The following is a 16,041-nucleotide window of genomic DNA, read 5'->3' as shown; positions in this document are numbered from 1 at the left end:
TGAGGTTTAAGCTACTGTTACTTTTGGTTTCCGTTTCCTTCAGCTGTTGTGGGCTAAACTGTGTTCTCTACAAATGTTGAAATCTTAACTCTTAATACCTGTGAATGTGGCCTTATTTGGAAATAGGACTTTGTCAGCTAAGTCAAGGTCACATTACATTAGGGTGGGCCCTAGTCCAATGGCTATTGTTTCTAGAAGGAAGCAAACAGACACAAAAGGAGAAGATGGTCACATGACTCTGGAGGCAGAGCTTGCTAGTGTGGTATCTACCAGCCCAGGAACACCAAGAATTACTGGCTGCTAGAAGATGAAAAGTAGGATACTTCTCTAGGGTTTCCAGAGGGAGAACGGCCCTGCTGACACCTGAACCTCAGGCCTCCAGCCATCTCGCATGTCTGTGAGACAAGAAATTTCCATTGTTCTAAGCCACCAGTTTGTGGAAGTTTGTTACAGCAGCTGAGGAAATTAATGCACTGCTAATACACTATTATAGTTAGGTCTAAATAAACCATGTGGGCCTCAGAAAATCTGGTACGGCATGATTTAGTAGTTGCCTATACAAAAAGTTATCATGTGTTTCAGTATAGTGAATGCTCAAAATGAATCAATACTGTGACTATGATCCCCAAGAAAGGGAATGCTATGCAACAGCACAGTTACAGACTTCACAGTCACTACTTAGACAAGTTGACACTGGGAGGTTCATTCTGCTCCGCACTAGCACTAGTGAGAGCACCTGAAGGACTGCAGAGTTTCGGGCTCCTCACTCTATCAGAACACAAACCCTACTAGGATCGTTATCCTGAAAGCAAAGCACCACAGAAATGGCAGAAGGCCCAGATATTGGTGCAGAAGGTTCAGGAAGACAGTTACTTTCAAAATCTAAAAGGCTCTCATAAAATAGGCAGGGAATAGGTACTGAGTAAGCTTTTATTGAAGTCAGGAATAGAGGAAAGGATCAGGCTAGCTTTGTGTAACATGATATGGCTGAACTAGTACTAACAAGTGGGCCACAGGACACAAATTTAGGGCAAATATGAAGACCTATCTAGCTAATGAAAAAGAAAATAAATTTCTAAAGTATACTGGGGCCTCCCTGGTGGCGCAGCGGTTGAGCGCTGGGCTGCGAAGCTCCTCACAGCCTCTGCAGCGCCGGTTCAATCCCTGGCTGCCGGCGAGGGTCCCACATGGTGCGACAAACCTCTCCTGCTGCGCCTGCTGCTCCCCTCAGCTGTGTGTTTCATCAGTCTGTCTGTTCTGTTTCCCGCTCTGGCTCTAGTGAATTCTCTCACCCTCCTGTGCTTCTGACTGTACCCAGTGCTTGTATATATAAATAAATAAATCTTTAAAAAAAATAAATAAAGTATACTGAACAAAACATCTCCAGTTTCTATCAGGGAATGAATGGACAAACACACAGTGGTATATCTAGCCAGTGGACAACCATGTGCCCATAAAAAGGAATGCAATATTGATACACAATAACGTGGATGAATGACAGCTTTAGACTAAGTCAAACATACCAGACACAGAAGGTCACCTATTGTATGATTCAATTTCTAGGAAATATCCAGAACAGGTAAATCCACGGAGACAGAAAGGTTAGTGATTTCTAGAGGCTAGAAGAAGGGGGTTGAGGGGGTGGAGTGATTACTTAGGGTACAGGGATTTCTTCTGGGGGTGATGAAAATGTTGTAGACTTGGAGGTGGTAGTCACACAACACTGTGAATGTATGAAACGTCACTGCATTACTCACTTTAAAATGGTGAGTTTTGCTCTGTGGACTTCACCTCAATAAAAAAGAAAGAAAAGAAGTATACTGACAAGGCAGGCGAGCTTTTGCTTTGTGCAAAGAGTAGCTGTATGCAGAATTTAGCAAACTCTGCATCAAAAAGCACAGACATGAAAATCACAGCCGATAACTCCAAAGACCTTTCATGGTAAAAGCCCCTGGTCTCACGGAGGGTAACCAGTGACTAGGTACAGATGCTCAAGATGTTCCTTTATAGTTCTCTTCATGTACCAACTCATGATTACTGCCTAATTTTAGGAGGCCATGGTTATTTTCATGTTTTCATCTCATGCAGAAACGGGACACTGTTTTAGGTAGCTTGGCAATATTTGCAATGTCCTTAATCTACTTATCAAATCAACAATTAGTTCAGCCACAGCTGTCTTGAAACTGTAACTTACAATGATTCTAAGTTCAGTATTTTCCCTCTCCCTTGAAGGCTATGGCTCTGTATGGTATACATTTATTGTTATAAAAGATGTTAACAACTTTACAAGTGAAGATAATGTGAAAAACACTAGGGGTGTCCCTAAATAGGACCAGAAGTCATTTCACCGTTTTCCGTGTATGTAGTCTTCAAGAAATATAATTGTGTAAGGGCGCTGCCGCAGTACTCCTGCCCCAGGGGCTAACAATTTCACCCCCAATTTCTACCACAGCCCCAGGAGTCACATGTAGATGTTTTCTCACCTTTACATCAAGAATGGAAATGTCAGAAAAGTTTAACTTAGTTTGAAATCTTAAAGAAAAACAAAACGAATAAAAGCTTTATTTCTGGTGAATTACCTAATACAGAATCACCTGAGGCTTCGCTCATACATTATGCAGATTTAGCCACCTTACAAAATCAAATCACTCAAATCACTTCCGCAAAATAGAGATATAACACTATTTATTGTCTAACTCGACTAAGTCCTGCTTCTATCACCTGTGTAAAATGGGTTATCTATTTACTTAGAAATTTACATATACATGGAAGTTTTCACTCCTGTACTTATTTACACTTCCTACAGAGGCTTTTTTTTAAATAAGCAGCAATCTGTATACAATTAAAGTCCCATGAACCTAAAAACACTTCACTGGTTTGTTTTTAAATATCTGAGAAGAGACACCTCTAAAACCATGGCCATAGAATTGTCCCAGCTTTCCCCCATAATTCTGGCAACATGAGCCAAAGAAGAGCCAGCTTTGATACTCCAAATCAATTCTGGGAAGTACTCAGGCCCACTGCAACCCAAGACTAAGCAAGTAGACTGACAATGTGAGGATGACACTGGCGCAGGAAGAGCCACATGCTTTACCATCAAAACTTGAACAACATATTGAAAGCCCCCATTATCAAGCAATAGGAAAGTTTGGTGCTTGTGTCCAAACAAACATTTCCAAACAACTATTTGTGCCCCTGTAGGGTAAGGTAAAAGGTATCAGGCTTTTCTGCTCTCCCGCCATTAGGATAGATGAGGGAACCCTGTGGTCCTGAATGCATGCCTGATGGCGGGCACCTGGAGTGGGTACACCTGGGCTGAGAGACTGGACTTTTAAGGGCGGTGTCACAGGGATGCCGCCAGCAGCAGCCCCCGCCGCAGCAGCAGCCGCCGCAGCAGCAGCCGAAAGAGAAGCCGAGAGAAGGCCGGAGAGCCCGGAGTGAAGACTTGCTGGGGGCTGGGAGGCCTGCCAGACTCCCGGCCCCCCAGCACCCTTGCCTGCTGTGTACCGGGTAAATCCCAATAAAAGCCTGCAAAAGCCACTGAGGGCTCTGACTCCTCCTTTACCCGGTCTGCATGGGATCAGAAAACCTGCACTGTGACCAGTCCTGCCCCTACAGCCCCCAATTGTTAATTTTATTTAATTTACATAATGTTAGACTAGCTTATAAATCAGGAAATAGCCTATTCATTGATAGGTTCCTAGTACCTAACAAAGTGCCTAGGATATAGTAGCCGTTAATAGTTAAGTGGAAGTAGTGTATGATTCAGACACAAAATCCAGAACTTATGAACCAGATGGAGAGAGGCAGCTAAGCACAGTATCCCTGCCAGGACGCTCCACACCTCTCTTTATTCCAGAGGGCCACATCCGAGCACCACAACCCGAGGCGCTAACCCAGGAAACCAGCTCCATGGGAAGAGCTGATAACCTGATAAATGCCTACCTAAAAGTCTACCATTTGGAGTAGGACAAGAACATGAAGGAAAAAAAAGAAGACACCTTGAATAACCGTGTTAGTTTACTCCTTACAAAAAGGGAAGAAACAGATGCAAGATAACCTGATGAATGAAACCATTATCAGCAACATCAACTTTTACTGGAAGCTCAACAATCTGCCAGCCACACACTTTCCTTTTACTTTCTCTCACCAAGAAGTAATAATAAAGCTGGCTGACGTTCCAGAAGTAATTCAATTCTCATTGAATTTGACTTGATGAGCTAGATGTTGAAAAAGACTCAAAGGCAGCATTAGCTCATGAAGCAAGGTGATTCTCCTGGAGTTTACAACTGGATTGATGAGTCACACTAAATATATATACCTCTGTTGTCTTTCTACACCTGCTGATCCAAATCTAAGTGGTGAGTGATATCAAATGAATTCGCGTCAACAGTTAATTCCCACTGTATGTTCTCTATTAAAAAAAAAATCCGCATTCCACTACGCTAATTACAAAAGATAAACAAAATTAGTCAAGGAATATTTTAGACTTATGAAACTAGCTAAAAGTAAATTAATGACAATGCCCAAATGCTGTGACTCATCAAATGTTGATCACGGTATGACAGTGTAAGTTGGGAGTGCATGAAGAAAGCTGTTGGCAATACGAATTGACCACACTTTGATATTCATTGTGGGTAAAAATTTATCCAAATGAAATACATGAAATAAAAAAAATTCAAGCAGGAAAATATTCATCACAGCTTTCTAGCAAAGAGATAGTGAGAGCAGCCTAAAGTGCCCAATGAGAGGACAAAATCAACAAGCAACTATAAACCAGAGACACACTGGCGGGGGTGGGTATAGGATCAAAACAAGGGGGGTGGGAATTGTATGGGGGCTATAACCAAGATGAAAGTGCATACACTGTACAAAAATGAAAACTGATGTAAAAAATATATAAAATAATAAGAAAAAGAAAAAAAATTGTGCTGACAATTGTTCTGCTTAAGATTAAGTAGTAACACATGCAGATGCTTGACAAAAGATAAACATGATACAAAAGCATATTTTCATGATGACTGAAGCAACACAGAAATCCATATGGACACGCATAAAGAGCAAGGAAACGTGTAACAATGGTGGCAGTCACTTGTGGTTACTGACTTGTGAAATTTTGTGAAACGGTAACATATTATCTTAAAATTAAAATAAAAAGCTATTCATGTTTAAAAATAAGATATTTTCCTAAAACTAGCCTGTGCATCAACCCTTTGCAGTGAAAAGATAATGAAGTCAAAACCGTTACATAGCCCTGCCTCTCTGCATTAAAACACAAACAACAGGTTCCCAATTCTCTCTCTGCACCCAACACCTTTACAAATCCTTAGGCCAGCTACATTTGGAAAGTGAAACATTATAGTCCTGTATACTGGTGAGGTCGACTACAAATTATCATTTTACAGCTTCTCAGATAACATGCAACAAGCCTGTTTAACTTTGGCTAGCCCAGAGTTTGTCAGATGTACCTGTTCACAAAATCCTCCTTGCTCACAAGACCTACAAACATTCTTCTCACCACAGTTTGGGAAAGGCGTGGGTCGGTGATACTCCAAGAAAAGGGAACGGTGGGTAAGTTGGTAAAGGGGTGGAATGGCAATGGACAGAAACTGGATTTTCAGTGATGAGCACATTCTGGTGTATACAGATTCTGATTTATAATGCTGTGCATCTGAAATCAACGTTGTTTCAATCTACTAAAGGCAGGGAACACACAGAGGGAAGCCACTGTCATCACCAAACTGTGGGCTTCCCATCATGAATGATGATGGTCTGCCTACCCCTCAAGGTGTGTACTAAGGTAGAGAAAAGACTTGGGAACTACAGATGTCAAACATACATAGGCCCTATGTCAAAACAATAAACCCCCCATAAATCAATCCTCGAGGGTACAGGTATGGGAGGTTTTCTGGCTCTTAGGAAATGGGTTCTGATCAAACCTAAAGTGAACTTCAGTTTCTACAAGGAATGGCATCTCTTCTCTGTAATAACAAAGTGGTGATCAAGGACATCTTATTGACCCCATATGGAACCTAACCAGTTTCCCGTTCTCATATAAATATAGTATTGTTTTTGACATGTGGAAAATGTGTGCAATAGTAGGGCGTTTCCATAGGGTAAATATACCCAGTATCTATTTCCCAGAGATAAGCAATGGGCAAACAGAGCCTTCCACCCGCTTCCACGTGTTTCTTTAGCATTCTGTGACCGTTACCTCTGGTCGAAGGGTAGCTTTCAGGCAGACTGGGCAAACAGGTCCATTTCGAGAGAACTGAATGGGAAGGTGCCGAGTTCGATTTCGACATGTTGGCTCCTCACAAATCAACCAGCCCTGGAGAGAAAAAAAAGAGAACGAACACTTCAGCCCTACTACCACCATCAACAAATAAAAACAAAAACCCCTTTGATTATCAAGGTAGATTCATTTTATTCAAATCTTCCTTAGAGATTGTGAAGTAACTCTAGTTTCCTAACTTTCACTTTCCTGCCAAATTCATTGATCTATGTCCCCTATATAAAAGTTAGGAAAGTCACCAAGTTAAAAAGAAACACACCTTTCATGCACCAAAACCTCTCAATAAAAGGGTATATGATTACACTCAGAATGTAGACAGATGGGTTTTAGTACTTCAGTAAAAAAGGTCACCAAAGTCAAGAGATACAATGTGGAAATGAATGACTTTCATTAGCGAGTGACTATTGCCCTAGGTGCCTAACTACTGGGCTCAGTTTCCTTCTCTACAAATTGGAGACAAGAACAGTGTTTACTTTATAGTGTTGTGATGATCAAATACATCTACAGTGCTCAGCACCATTCTTTGCTTAAAGAAACAATGTAAGCGATTATTTCAATTTAAAATGAAAACAGATTCTGCTACACACCTGCTCTAGAGGTATAAAACTGGCTGCAATGCTTTCATAGACAACTTCAACTCCTGTGATTTGAAATAGTTGCTGCCCACTTCTTTGGCTGCTAGTTTTTTTTAAGATTCATTTATACAAGAACCGGGGTACAGGCCAGATGCGCGGGAGGGTGAGAGGATTCACCAGAGACAGAGCTGGACACAGAACAGGCAGACTGACTGAAACACACTGCTGAGGGGAGCAGCGGGCGAGACAGGAATCTCCTATGGGAATCTCCCTGGCCGGCGGGGATTGAACCCGCTCTGCAGTGGCTGCGGACAGCTTCACAGCGCTGGGTTCAACTGCCTGCACCACCAGGGAGGTCCCTGGCTGCTGCTTCTTTGACTCTCCCTTGCCGCTGTTGTTTAAATTTTCTCAGAGATGTGGTAGCATATAGCCCCCTTATCTTAACCCACCACCACATTTGTTATAAAACATATCTGCTAAACAAGGAAGACAAGCCTTCACAAATGGGGTGGAGCAGAGCTCGGTGTTTCCACGAAGGCAACAGCGTATATGGATTTGCAGTGCTAGTGTACTGGCAGAGAGCATAACAAACCCCAGGTGCTAGCGTGAGGCACCGGAGCTGCGTGGGAACAAGGCGCGCTGCTTTGTCACATGGCAATCCCACCCGGGACCAGCAACAAGCAGGAACCCGACTGCCTTTGGGTCTTGGCCTATTTAGAGAGTTGCAACTTGTGAACCAGTCTTGAAGAGTTCATGGAACGTTGGTGGGTGGAGAAGACAGAAAGACAATTTGGGCAAAGAGAACATGTGCAAAAGAATGGAAGGCCAGAGAGAGCTACGCTGAGATATGATTAAGAAAGGGATCAAAGCAGTAGAACTGAGAATGTTGCTTAATTATGTGAGGGCCTCTTGCCTGGGCCTTATTAACATTTCCACATGGTGTAAGTGGCGGCGGGTGGGCCCCACTCACTGCTGTGCTTTGTCACCTCTTTGCTCAAAACAGACTCTTTGGAAGTAGCTGCAACCAACTGTAGCGAAAGCACCCCAAATCAGTTTCCCCAGTTCTGCTTTTGGCTTTCACACCCAAAGTGCCATGCAGAACTCTTTGGATAAAAGAAAATATGCTGCCTACAAAGAATATAAAATTCATCTGGTCAACAGACTCACAATTTGCTGCATTCTAACCTTTACTCAATAGGCTGAACTATTTCAATATCCATTTTGAACTTCTCAGGTATAGAGTCTCAAGGAATCCTTATGTATGAAACCGTTAATATATGCCCAGAATTATATTAAATATTGTGGGGAATAGGCAAATAGGCCCCAAGTACAGAGCTTTAGGAAATGACAACCTAAACAGGAAAGTAAAGTCTACACACACGGAGACGATAAGCAATTTAGTATGGGCTGGCTTTAAGAACCAAGTTGTATGGTACCGCTAAGAAAGCTAAACAACACAGCCAGAATGGAGCTGTGTGGCTCCTACTTAAGACAAACCACCAGCACCACAGCAAAGACCAGGAACCAGAATAAAGAATCAATGGCTCTGAGTTACAGCAACTATCTGTTCCAATTCTTAGGGCCTAGTGCCACATTTTCTTTCTTTCTTTTTTTTTTTAAAATATTGATTTATTTATTTATATAAGCACTGGGTATAGTCAGAAGCGCGGGAGGGTGAGAGAATCCACCAGAGCCAGAGCGGGGAACAGAACAGGCAGACCAACGAAGTACACTGCTGAGGGGAGCAGCGGGCGGCAGGAGAGGTCTGTCGTGCCATGTGGGACCCTCGCCAGCGACTGGGGATCGAACCGGCGCTGCAGAGGCTGCGGGCAGCTTCGCAGCCCAGCACTCAACCGCTGCACCACTGGGGAGGCCCGTGCCACATTTTCTTGATTTGAGGATACATTTTTATTCATATTCTATTACTTCTGAAACAAAGATGCATTTACAATTGACATCCATGTTTAATGACACATTTACGTATCCTTCCAAAAGGCTGTTAAGCCCCCAAATTAAAGAAACAACAAACTTTGGTTTAGGCCACACTAGACAGAGGGATGGTGCAGAGGAGGGTGGTGCTGATATTGGACAGCAGCAGCTGGTGTTAAATTTCAAATGCAGCCACAAATACTAAAGTTTGAGACAGATGTGTTTCTGGAATTACCCATTTAGGTACATCAATAAAGGCAACTGTAGGCATTTAGCAAACCATGTATGAAAAATGCAGGACTAGTCCACTCTTTGACAATTCTTTAGGATTTGTTACTTTATAGTTGATAACTAAGCTTTACACACTTTGGACTCTGTATCAGTTTAACATTGTAATCACAGTTGTAATTCATTCTATTCTAAACAGTAAAAAAATAAGCAAACAAATAGGTAATAACTGGCATGTTTTGAGACAATAAATTATTAAATACCAGAATACTACTTGAAAGCTTAAATTATTTTTTGATTTTTAAAAGATATAATGGGCAAAAGCTAAAGTTCTTTGCAGATGTTTTTCAAACTGGCTCTCAATTTACTACAACTTTGTGCCTCACTAGCTGAGCTGCCAACCAGGGAGATGTTACATTGTCACCTCACCTGTTTCTAAAGCAAACACCTAACTCTATCTCTGACAGAATTACTGACTAAATGTCCTTTCAAATCATATGGAGAACAGATAATATAATTTGTCTAGACTTCCTACCAGTTATAATTAACATTAAAGAGGTCTTTTCTTCTTTGTCACCTCTCTATTCAGTACTTATTTGGGTTTGTTTGTACTTACTATCTGTTAATCTCCCTTTACAAATGACAACAATAACTAGTGCTATTATGCCTGGAAATTAAACATGCTGATAACTGTGTGAAGGGAACCAGGACTGAAAAAATATATTAGAAGCCTGTAACTCTTTATGCCACTTGTTTTATTTTGATAATTAAGATTTTGGTCATGATGTATTTTAAAACAAAGCTCTTCCACAGGGGAAATAGGCCCAAATTATACTCAATATATATGCTTCGCCTTCATTGAATTTTGCCGAGTACATTTTGGTTAACCATTTATTTCCTCAAAAAACCCTTTTTTTTTCTCCCAGGGGTATAGAACCTCCAAATTCACTTTCAGGGAATGGCCACAGTCCCCCAAAGGTGACAAGATCCAATTGCTGTCAGCCCCTCTCCCTCGACAAATACTATGCTAAAACTACCTTTCAAGGAATATTTGTGCTGTTAAAATAAGCAAGCTGGGTCTTTGAAAATGTTTCGTGATAGGGCAAATTTTACAATATCTCAGAGTGAATTTTGCTTCATGGGCTTCGATTAAAAACAAGATAAGAGGAAAATACTAATATGATATAAATTGACTTTGGTTTATCACAAGACAAAACTAAACCTATTTCTTCCCCATGCTTGGAACATACATACAACTCAAAGTTATGTTGCTAAGTCAACGCAAGAAAAAAAAATAAGGTGTAGTTTTCTGGAACTATAAAAAGGCTTGGGTTTTAATAAAAACTGCCAGAACCACTGTAAGAATGTCTGCCATCCAAATGTGTCTTTTTACTATGGAATGCCACATGTAAAGGCCAAGCTGCTATAACCAACAGGATATGGTCAAGTTTTCAGATGCCTACTTTAACCACATTTCTAAGTAGAAGGTTCAAAAGAGGTGAAGTCAGCCTGTACAATAGTAAAACAAACGTTTCCCCAAACATGCAAAGATCTATCACCTGTTGCTTTAGTCTCAGATCACTAATTCCTTGAAATCATTGTGTATGAAATTGTGTCAAATGCTGATTGGTTCTGATTGCTAAATTATATTTCTGAGGCCTCAACTGAAATGGTTTCTGTCTGCACAAGCTAAAGAGGGATCAATTTCCACTTGTAACTGAGGCGTTCCTGGTAGTTGTACCTTAAACACGAACTGTTACTGTTACTCATTTGTGTATGTTATATTTTCAGAAGCATGTACACACAAAAATCATCCAGATCTGGAAATGTGGTAAAGAGGAGGCAACAAAATATCTACTGAACAAATGAATAGAACCAAGAAAGTTAAAATGTACAGGAGCAAGTTTATGGAAAATAATAAGGTTCCAAATTCACAGGAGAAAAAAAAAATCACCGTTCCTTATACTCATGAATCAAATATATGGTGGGGCCTTCTGATTTTCTCACTGTCCTCACCACATCTTGCCTCACCACATCTTGCCTACTGCCACCTCCTCGCTTTCACTCATGCTGTCCAACCTCTAATTAAAATGCCCATTCCTTAAGCATCTTTTCCATTCCTCACCTGTGAAATTTTCTCAACCCTCAGGGATTTCTCCGTCAATCCCAGATGTCACACAGCACACATGGCTTTACCATGTCCCCAAAACACATTATTTTACTTCTCTAACAGGGAGGTGAAGCCCCTGGGAAAGCTGTTTTGGAACTGGTAATGACTTCCCCTATCTCTAGCACAAAAGTTCCCATTCAGGGCCTCCCCAGTGGCGCAGCGGTTGAGCGCTGGGTTGCGAAGCTGTTCGCAGCCTCTGCAGCACGGGTTCGATCCCCGGCTGCTCCCCGGCCACCGGAGGAGGGTCCCACATGGTGCGCAGACCTCTCCTGCCGCCCGCTGCTCCCCTCAGCAGTGTACTTCGGTCCTTCTGCCTGCTCTGCTCCCCGCTCTAGCTCTGGTGAATTCTCTCACCCTCCCGCGCTTCTGACTGTACCCAGTGCTTGTATAAATAACAAATAAATAAATCTTTAAAAAACAAAAGTTCCCATTCATTGAAGACTACAGTTAAGGTTATGAACACTTGCCCTGAGTGGGGTTTCAACCCTCCTATTTACTACTGGGCAATTTTACATAAGTCACCAACTCTCTCAATGAACCCTGGCTTCCTTTTATATAAAAGAGGACATATTATATACCCTAGTAGATGTGTTCAGAATCAAATAAGAAAGCCCATGCAAATCTCCAGTAAATGTAAAATATTTCTATGACCCTACATATGCCTCCAATACTAGGGAACCTCTGTACTGGACCACAGTGACAGGGACTATTAAAAATGCACTATTGTAACCAGGAAAGAGACTGGTCAGTTTCTACCTGGGGGCACCCCAAACTGGAGAACTATAATGATGGTGGATAACTGGTAAGATTAGGCAGAGCAGCTTTTCAATGTGATTGCAAAATACAACTATGTAGTAAACATTAGTGAAACGTTCATGTCTTTCCTGATAAAACTATACTGAATTTGAAGTTACAGATGTTAGGAGAGACAGCAAGGGAAGAGGTGGTAGCTTCGTTAGGGGCTTCAGAGATTTTCAAGAGACAACACAGCAGAGCACCTCAGTGATGTATGGTTTAGTTTGAATTGTAATGGCCCTCAAGAAGTGCGATGGCAGGTCACTAGGCAAGGTTCGCCAGCATGCAGAGTTCATTATATCACTATTATTTTCCAATAATGACCAATAACTGCTCCTCTCCCCCAAACTGTACACACTTTGAGAATGCCAGATACCCTTTTCACCCGAAACCATTTATAAATATTCTGGGGTTCCCTCACAGTCACATTTTTCTGTCATAGAATTATCCCTAGTGTAAAATGGGTCTTCTTATAGATAGTGCACAGTATGGGCCCACAGCTGCTTTTGAAGAATGACATGTTGTGATTTGGGATTTCCAGAAATATCAAAAAACAAATTGCTTTCTGACCCACATTTGCACCCAAAACTGGGAGAAAATTTTCCTAAGATCTCCAGGGGAAGTTTTAACAGGAACATAATTTTGCTTTTAAAGTTAAATCTTCTACACTGCAGCACGCTGGCATGTCAAAGAGTGATTATTAAGTCTCAGAGAGGTGCCAGGGTAGGAGATGAAAGAGCAAATCAGGAAAAATACACATAAAAACTATTCACCCAACTTAATGTAAAAAAATATTTTTAACAAAATTATCAAACAGAAGAGAAGTGGAAAGTGCCTCGTCGGTCAATGTAAGAATTTTAAATATTATTAAAATTGATTTTTAAAGTAAGACATCTTTTTAAATGAACAGGCACATGTCATTTCATCCAAGTTATTTGAAACTTATTGATCTTATCATTTGTGCAAAGGCCACATTCTGCCATCAGTTTGCTGAAAGGATAATGGAGCACTCCCAAACTGTTATGATAGGTTAGATGCAAACTGTGGTCCTCATTTAAACACGCAGAATAGCACTACAAGTGGACAAATTCCAGCCTCAGCAATTGTATATTACATGACAAATTAGCAAGTTGTTCTGCTTTGCCTCACATCAAATCCAATACCACAGCCTTGTTATTTTAATTTGCAATCAGAGGTTGAGCATCAGAAGATATACCTGAGATACATTAAAGAGCCCCAATGCAAGTCATCTCCTGCTATACTGTGAGCAGAGAAAGCCAACAATTACTAGCAATTTTATTTTACCACTATAGGACAATACTAGCAGAGTTAAAATTGTCTCCATGCAAGCCACCAGAGAAATTATACTTAAAATGACTTTATATGGAAAATTACATTTTGGGGGGAAAAAGTTCAATGGAGGACATGTATCTTTCTGTATGGCAGCTGCAAAAAAAATCTCCCTCCCTTAGTATATTCAAGCCTATTCTATAAAATACTCTTCCTTTTCATCCAACTCAAAAGCAAGCTACATTCTTAGGCTATAATAGGTCACAACTAAGTACACAGTACCTTGCTTCAGGAATAATTTTGCTTTGTCTGTCAACTGTCAACAAAGCACAAAGAGCTCGTGCAACCCAGCCATGTACTGTGGATGCTAGAGATCTAACAAAATACAAATAATAAGAAACAAGATTTCATAGCCACCCTGCTTGCACTTTATACGAGAAACTGAAAGCATTTTCCTCTCTACATTCCATTAATCTCTATTGTATTACAAATCTTTTCGTGAAAGACGTTTTCCCCCCATGTGAAGCTACAAGTGACTTGGGGATGTAATATTCCAGCCGCAGTGCATGTCTGACTTTCCAAGATGAATGGTAATAAATGGATGTGTCAGTTAAGGCATGTAGTCATCTCAACAAGGAAAAGGAAGAAAGAATCAAATGGAATGAGATGGTAAAATGGCTACTCTGGTGCTTACATTAATATTTTAGTGATAAAGCCTCTAAGAAAAATTGTTCATTACTTACACCACCATTCCTGCCTCTCAAGTCTTCATTCTTGAAAAAACATCCCTTTAGCTGTGTATACACACTAACAAATATACTTCAAATGTAAACTCATAGTTTCATCAATATGTACACAGGAAAAAAAAAGACTGGAAGGAAACACTCTAAAATGGCATCACTGGTTATCTCTAGGTCTTTCTTCTGTTTCGTATTTTCTAAATTTTTGACAACAAGCATCTATTGCTTTTATAATCAGAAAACTGTTATTAAGGAGAGAAGAGGCAGTTTTGCCAAGGGCTTTCAATAGACTAGAAAACATACACAATCTAAAAAATCTCTTCCACTAGAGCATGTTTGGGTGATGCCAAGACAGACTGTCAGGGAATGTGCTCATGGTGCAAAAAGGCACATATAAGTTTTTTCTGCTTCAACTTTTTTTTTTAACTCATTCAGAAATGTCAAAAATAGGTCAACTTAAACAGCAGTTCTCAAGTGGAAAGTGGAAAGGGGCAGGGCATGTATCAGTAGCATTAGAAGTTTTTACTAGATCAAGCTACCCACTAGAACGTACAGTCTTCAACAGAATATGACTGAAATACTTTTCTTTATGATGTTGGATCTCTGAAGGTAAGTAATAAGTCAGTGAAAGAGGTGCTTTGTTCCCTGGGCCCCCTCCCCTGCTTTTATTTGGTGTCTAAATGGGTCAGCTCAGATGTCCAGGATAGAAATCAAATTAAAAAGTTCAATCAAGAGAGCATGCCTAGAACCTTATTGCCAGCTGAGTTTCTTTTCTTTGCTCAAGTTTAGTTAAAAGTAATTTTTATTGTTTGTTTGTTTGGAAGCTAGTATTGGTTGATATGGTTGGATAGGATATGCCTGCGGGCACCAAACAACAAATGTTAAAACTGAACTATCCAGGCAATTGCCTCAAAGGGCATATTAAAATCAGAAGGGAGTTCAGGACATCACCAGGCAATGTTTGTTCATTTAACTTTAATTATTTTCTCCTTGAGAATGGTACTAATGAAACTGAATATCTTTCATGGTTTCGAAGGGCCGACTGAATAGTCTGTAAACAGAACTAAGGGTAGACAAGAGATCTGGCTGAGCCAGGGGGTTGCTAGGTGATGTAGAATGTAAACCCACAAACTTGTTAAGGTTTGCTTTGCTTTCATTCCACTTTCACACACTCTCAAAAGTTTTGAGAATTGATTTTTCAGGTGGCCAGAAAAAAAAGAACCCCCTCCCTCTGTGAACTTCACTCCCCCCCAGACACTCTGCCAGATCCAGAAGCGATGAAATCCACCAGACTTCTGGCTGTAACCTGGGAAACTTGGTTTTCCATAAACGTAGCATCATGTAGTTGATGAATACCCATGATTTAAGAAACAAACTCACAAAGGTGGATTTTTGAATTTCGACAAAATACTTTTCTGTATTTTCTTCAACTTTAAGCAAAATCACAATTACCTTCCGGAATGGAGAATGTGATCACAGCTTGGAGGATGTGGGGCATAAAACCCAAAACCCCATGGCGAATACTTTAGCGTGGATTAGGATTGTGACAAACCTTTCGCTTTAGCCACTTGCGGCTCTCTCCAGGCCTAACCAAGTCTGACTGCCTGTGAGGCTTCTCCCTCCCACCCCCTCCCCCAAGCTCCTTTTTAAGTAGCTGATCAGAGATTGTCCAGTAAGAGCACTTTATTAGATCATCAGCCAGAGGGGTTCACAAGTACTGAGAGCAATGGGCTCAAATGCGGCACATCAGTTTTAATAGACCAGGGGCTACTAGTAAACTGCAGATACTGCTGAGAACTTTCCATGCACTGAACTCTTGAAAAAGCACCGTCTCTCCAGCTTAAATGCAGCTGCCTCTTTCAATGCCGCAAATGGGTAAATTTGACAAAAAAGCCACCATTAAGACTACATGAAAGGCTCAAGACAACATCCTTTCAATGCTTTGTACTTCAGTAATCAGATGTACTTACTCACCCCCTCCCCCAAACCCGATCAAGAACTATTTCTGAATGGTAGGAA

At 40.9% G+C, this 16,041-nt stretch overlaps 1 protein-coding gene across 2 annotated transcripts in view; it reads right to left on the bottom strand.

Moving 5' to 3' along the window:
• Positions 1-16,041, bottom strand: part of POLA1 (DNA polymerase alpha 1, catalytic subunit) — a gene marked incomplete at both ends in the record, with an annotated part of 266,915 nt that overhangs the window by 83,787 nt on the left and 167,087 nt on the right. For both annotated transcript variants that reach the window (XM_084258559.1, XM_084258560.1), the window contains one exon: positions 6,215-6,331. In XM_084258559.1, the coding sequence (XP_084114685.1) occupies positions 6,215-6,331 (117 nt within the window). The remainder of the gene's footprint in view (positions 1-6,214; positions 6,332-16,041) is intronic.

This window comes from Talpa europaea (genome assembly GCF_964194135.1).
Source record: "Talpa europaea genome assembly, chromosome: X".
Lineage (NCBI taxonomy): Eukaryota > Metazoa > Chordata > Mammalia > Eulipotyphla > Talpidae > Talpa > Talpa europaea.
The sequence above is the reverse complement of the archived record's forward strand: the minus strand, read 5'-3'. Positions and strand labels throughout refer to the sequence as shown.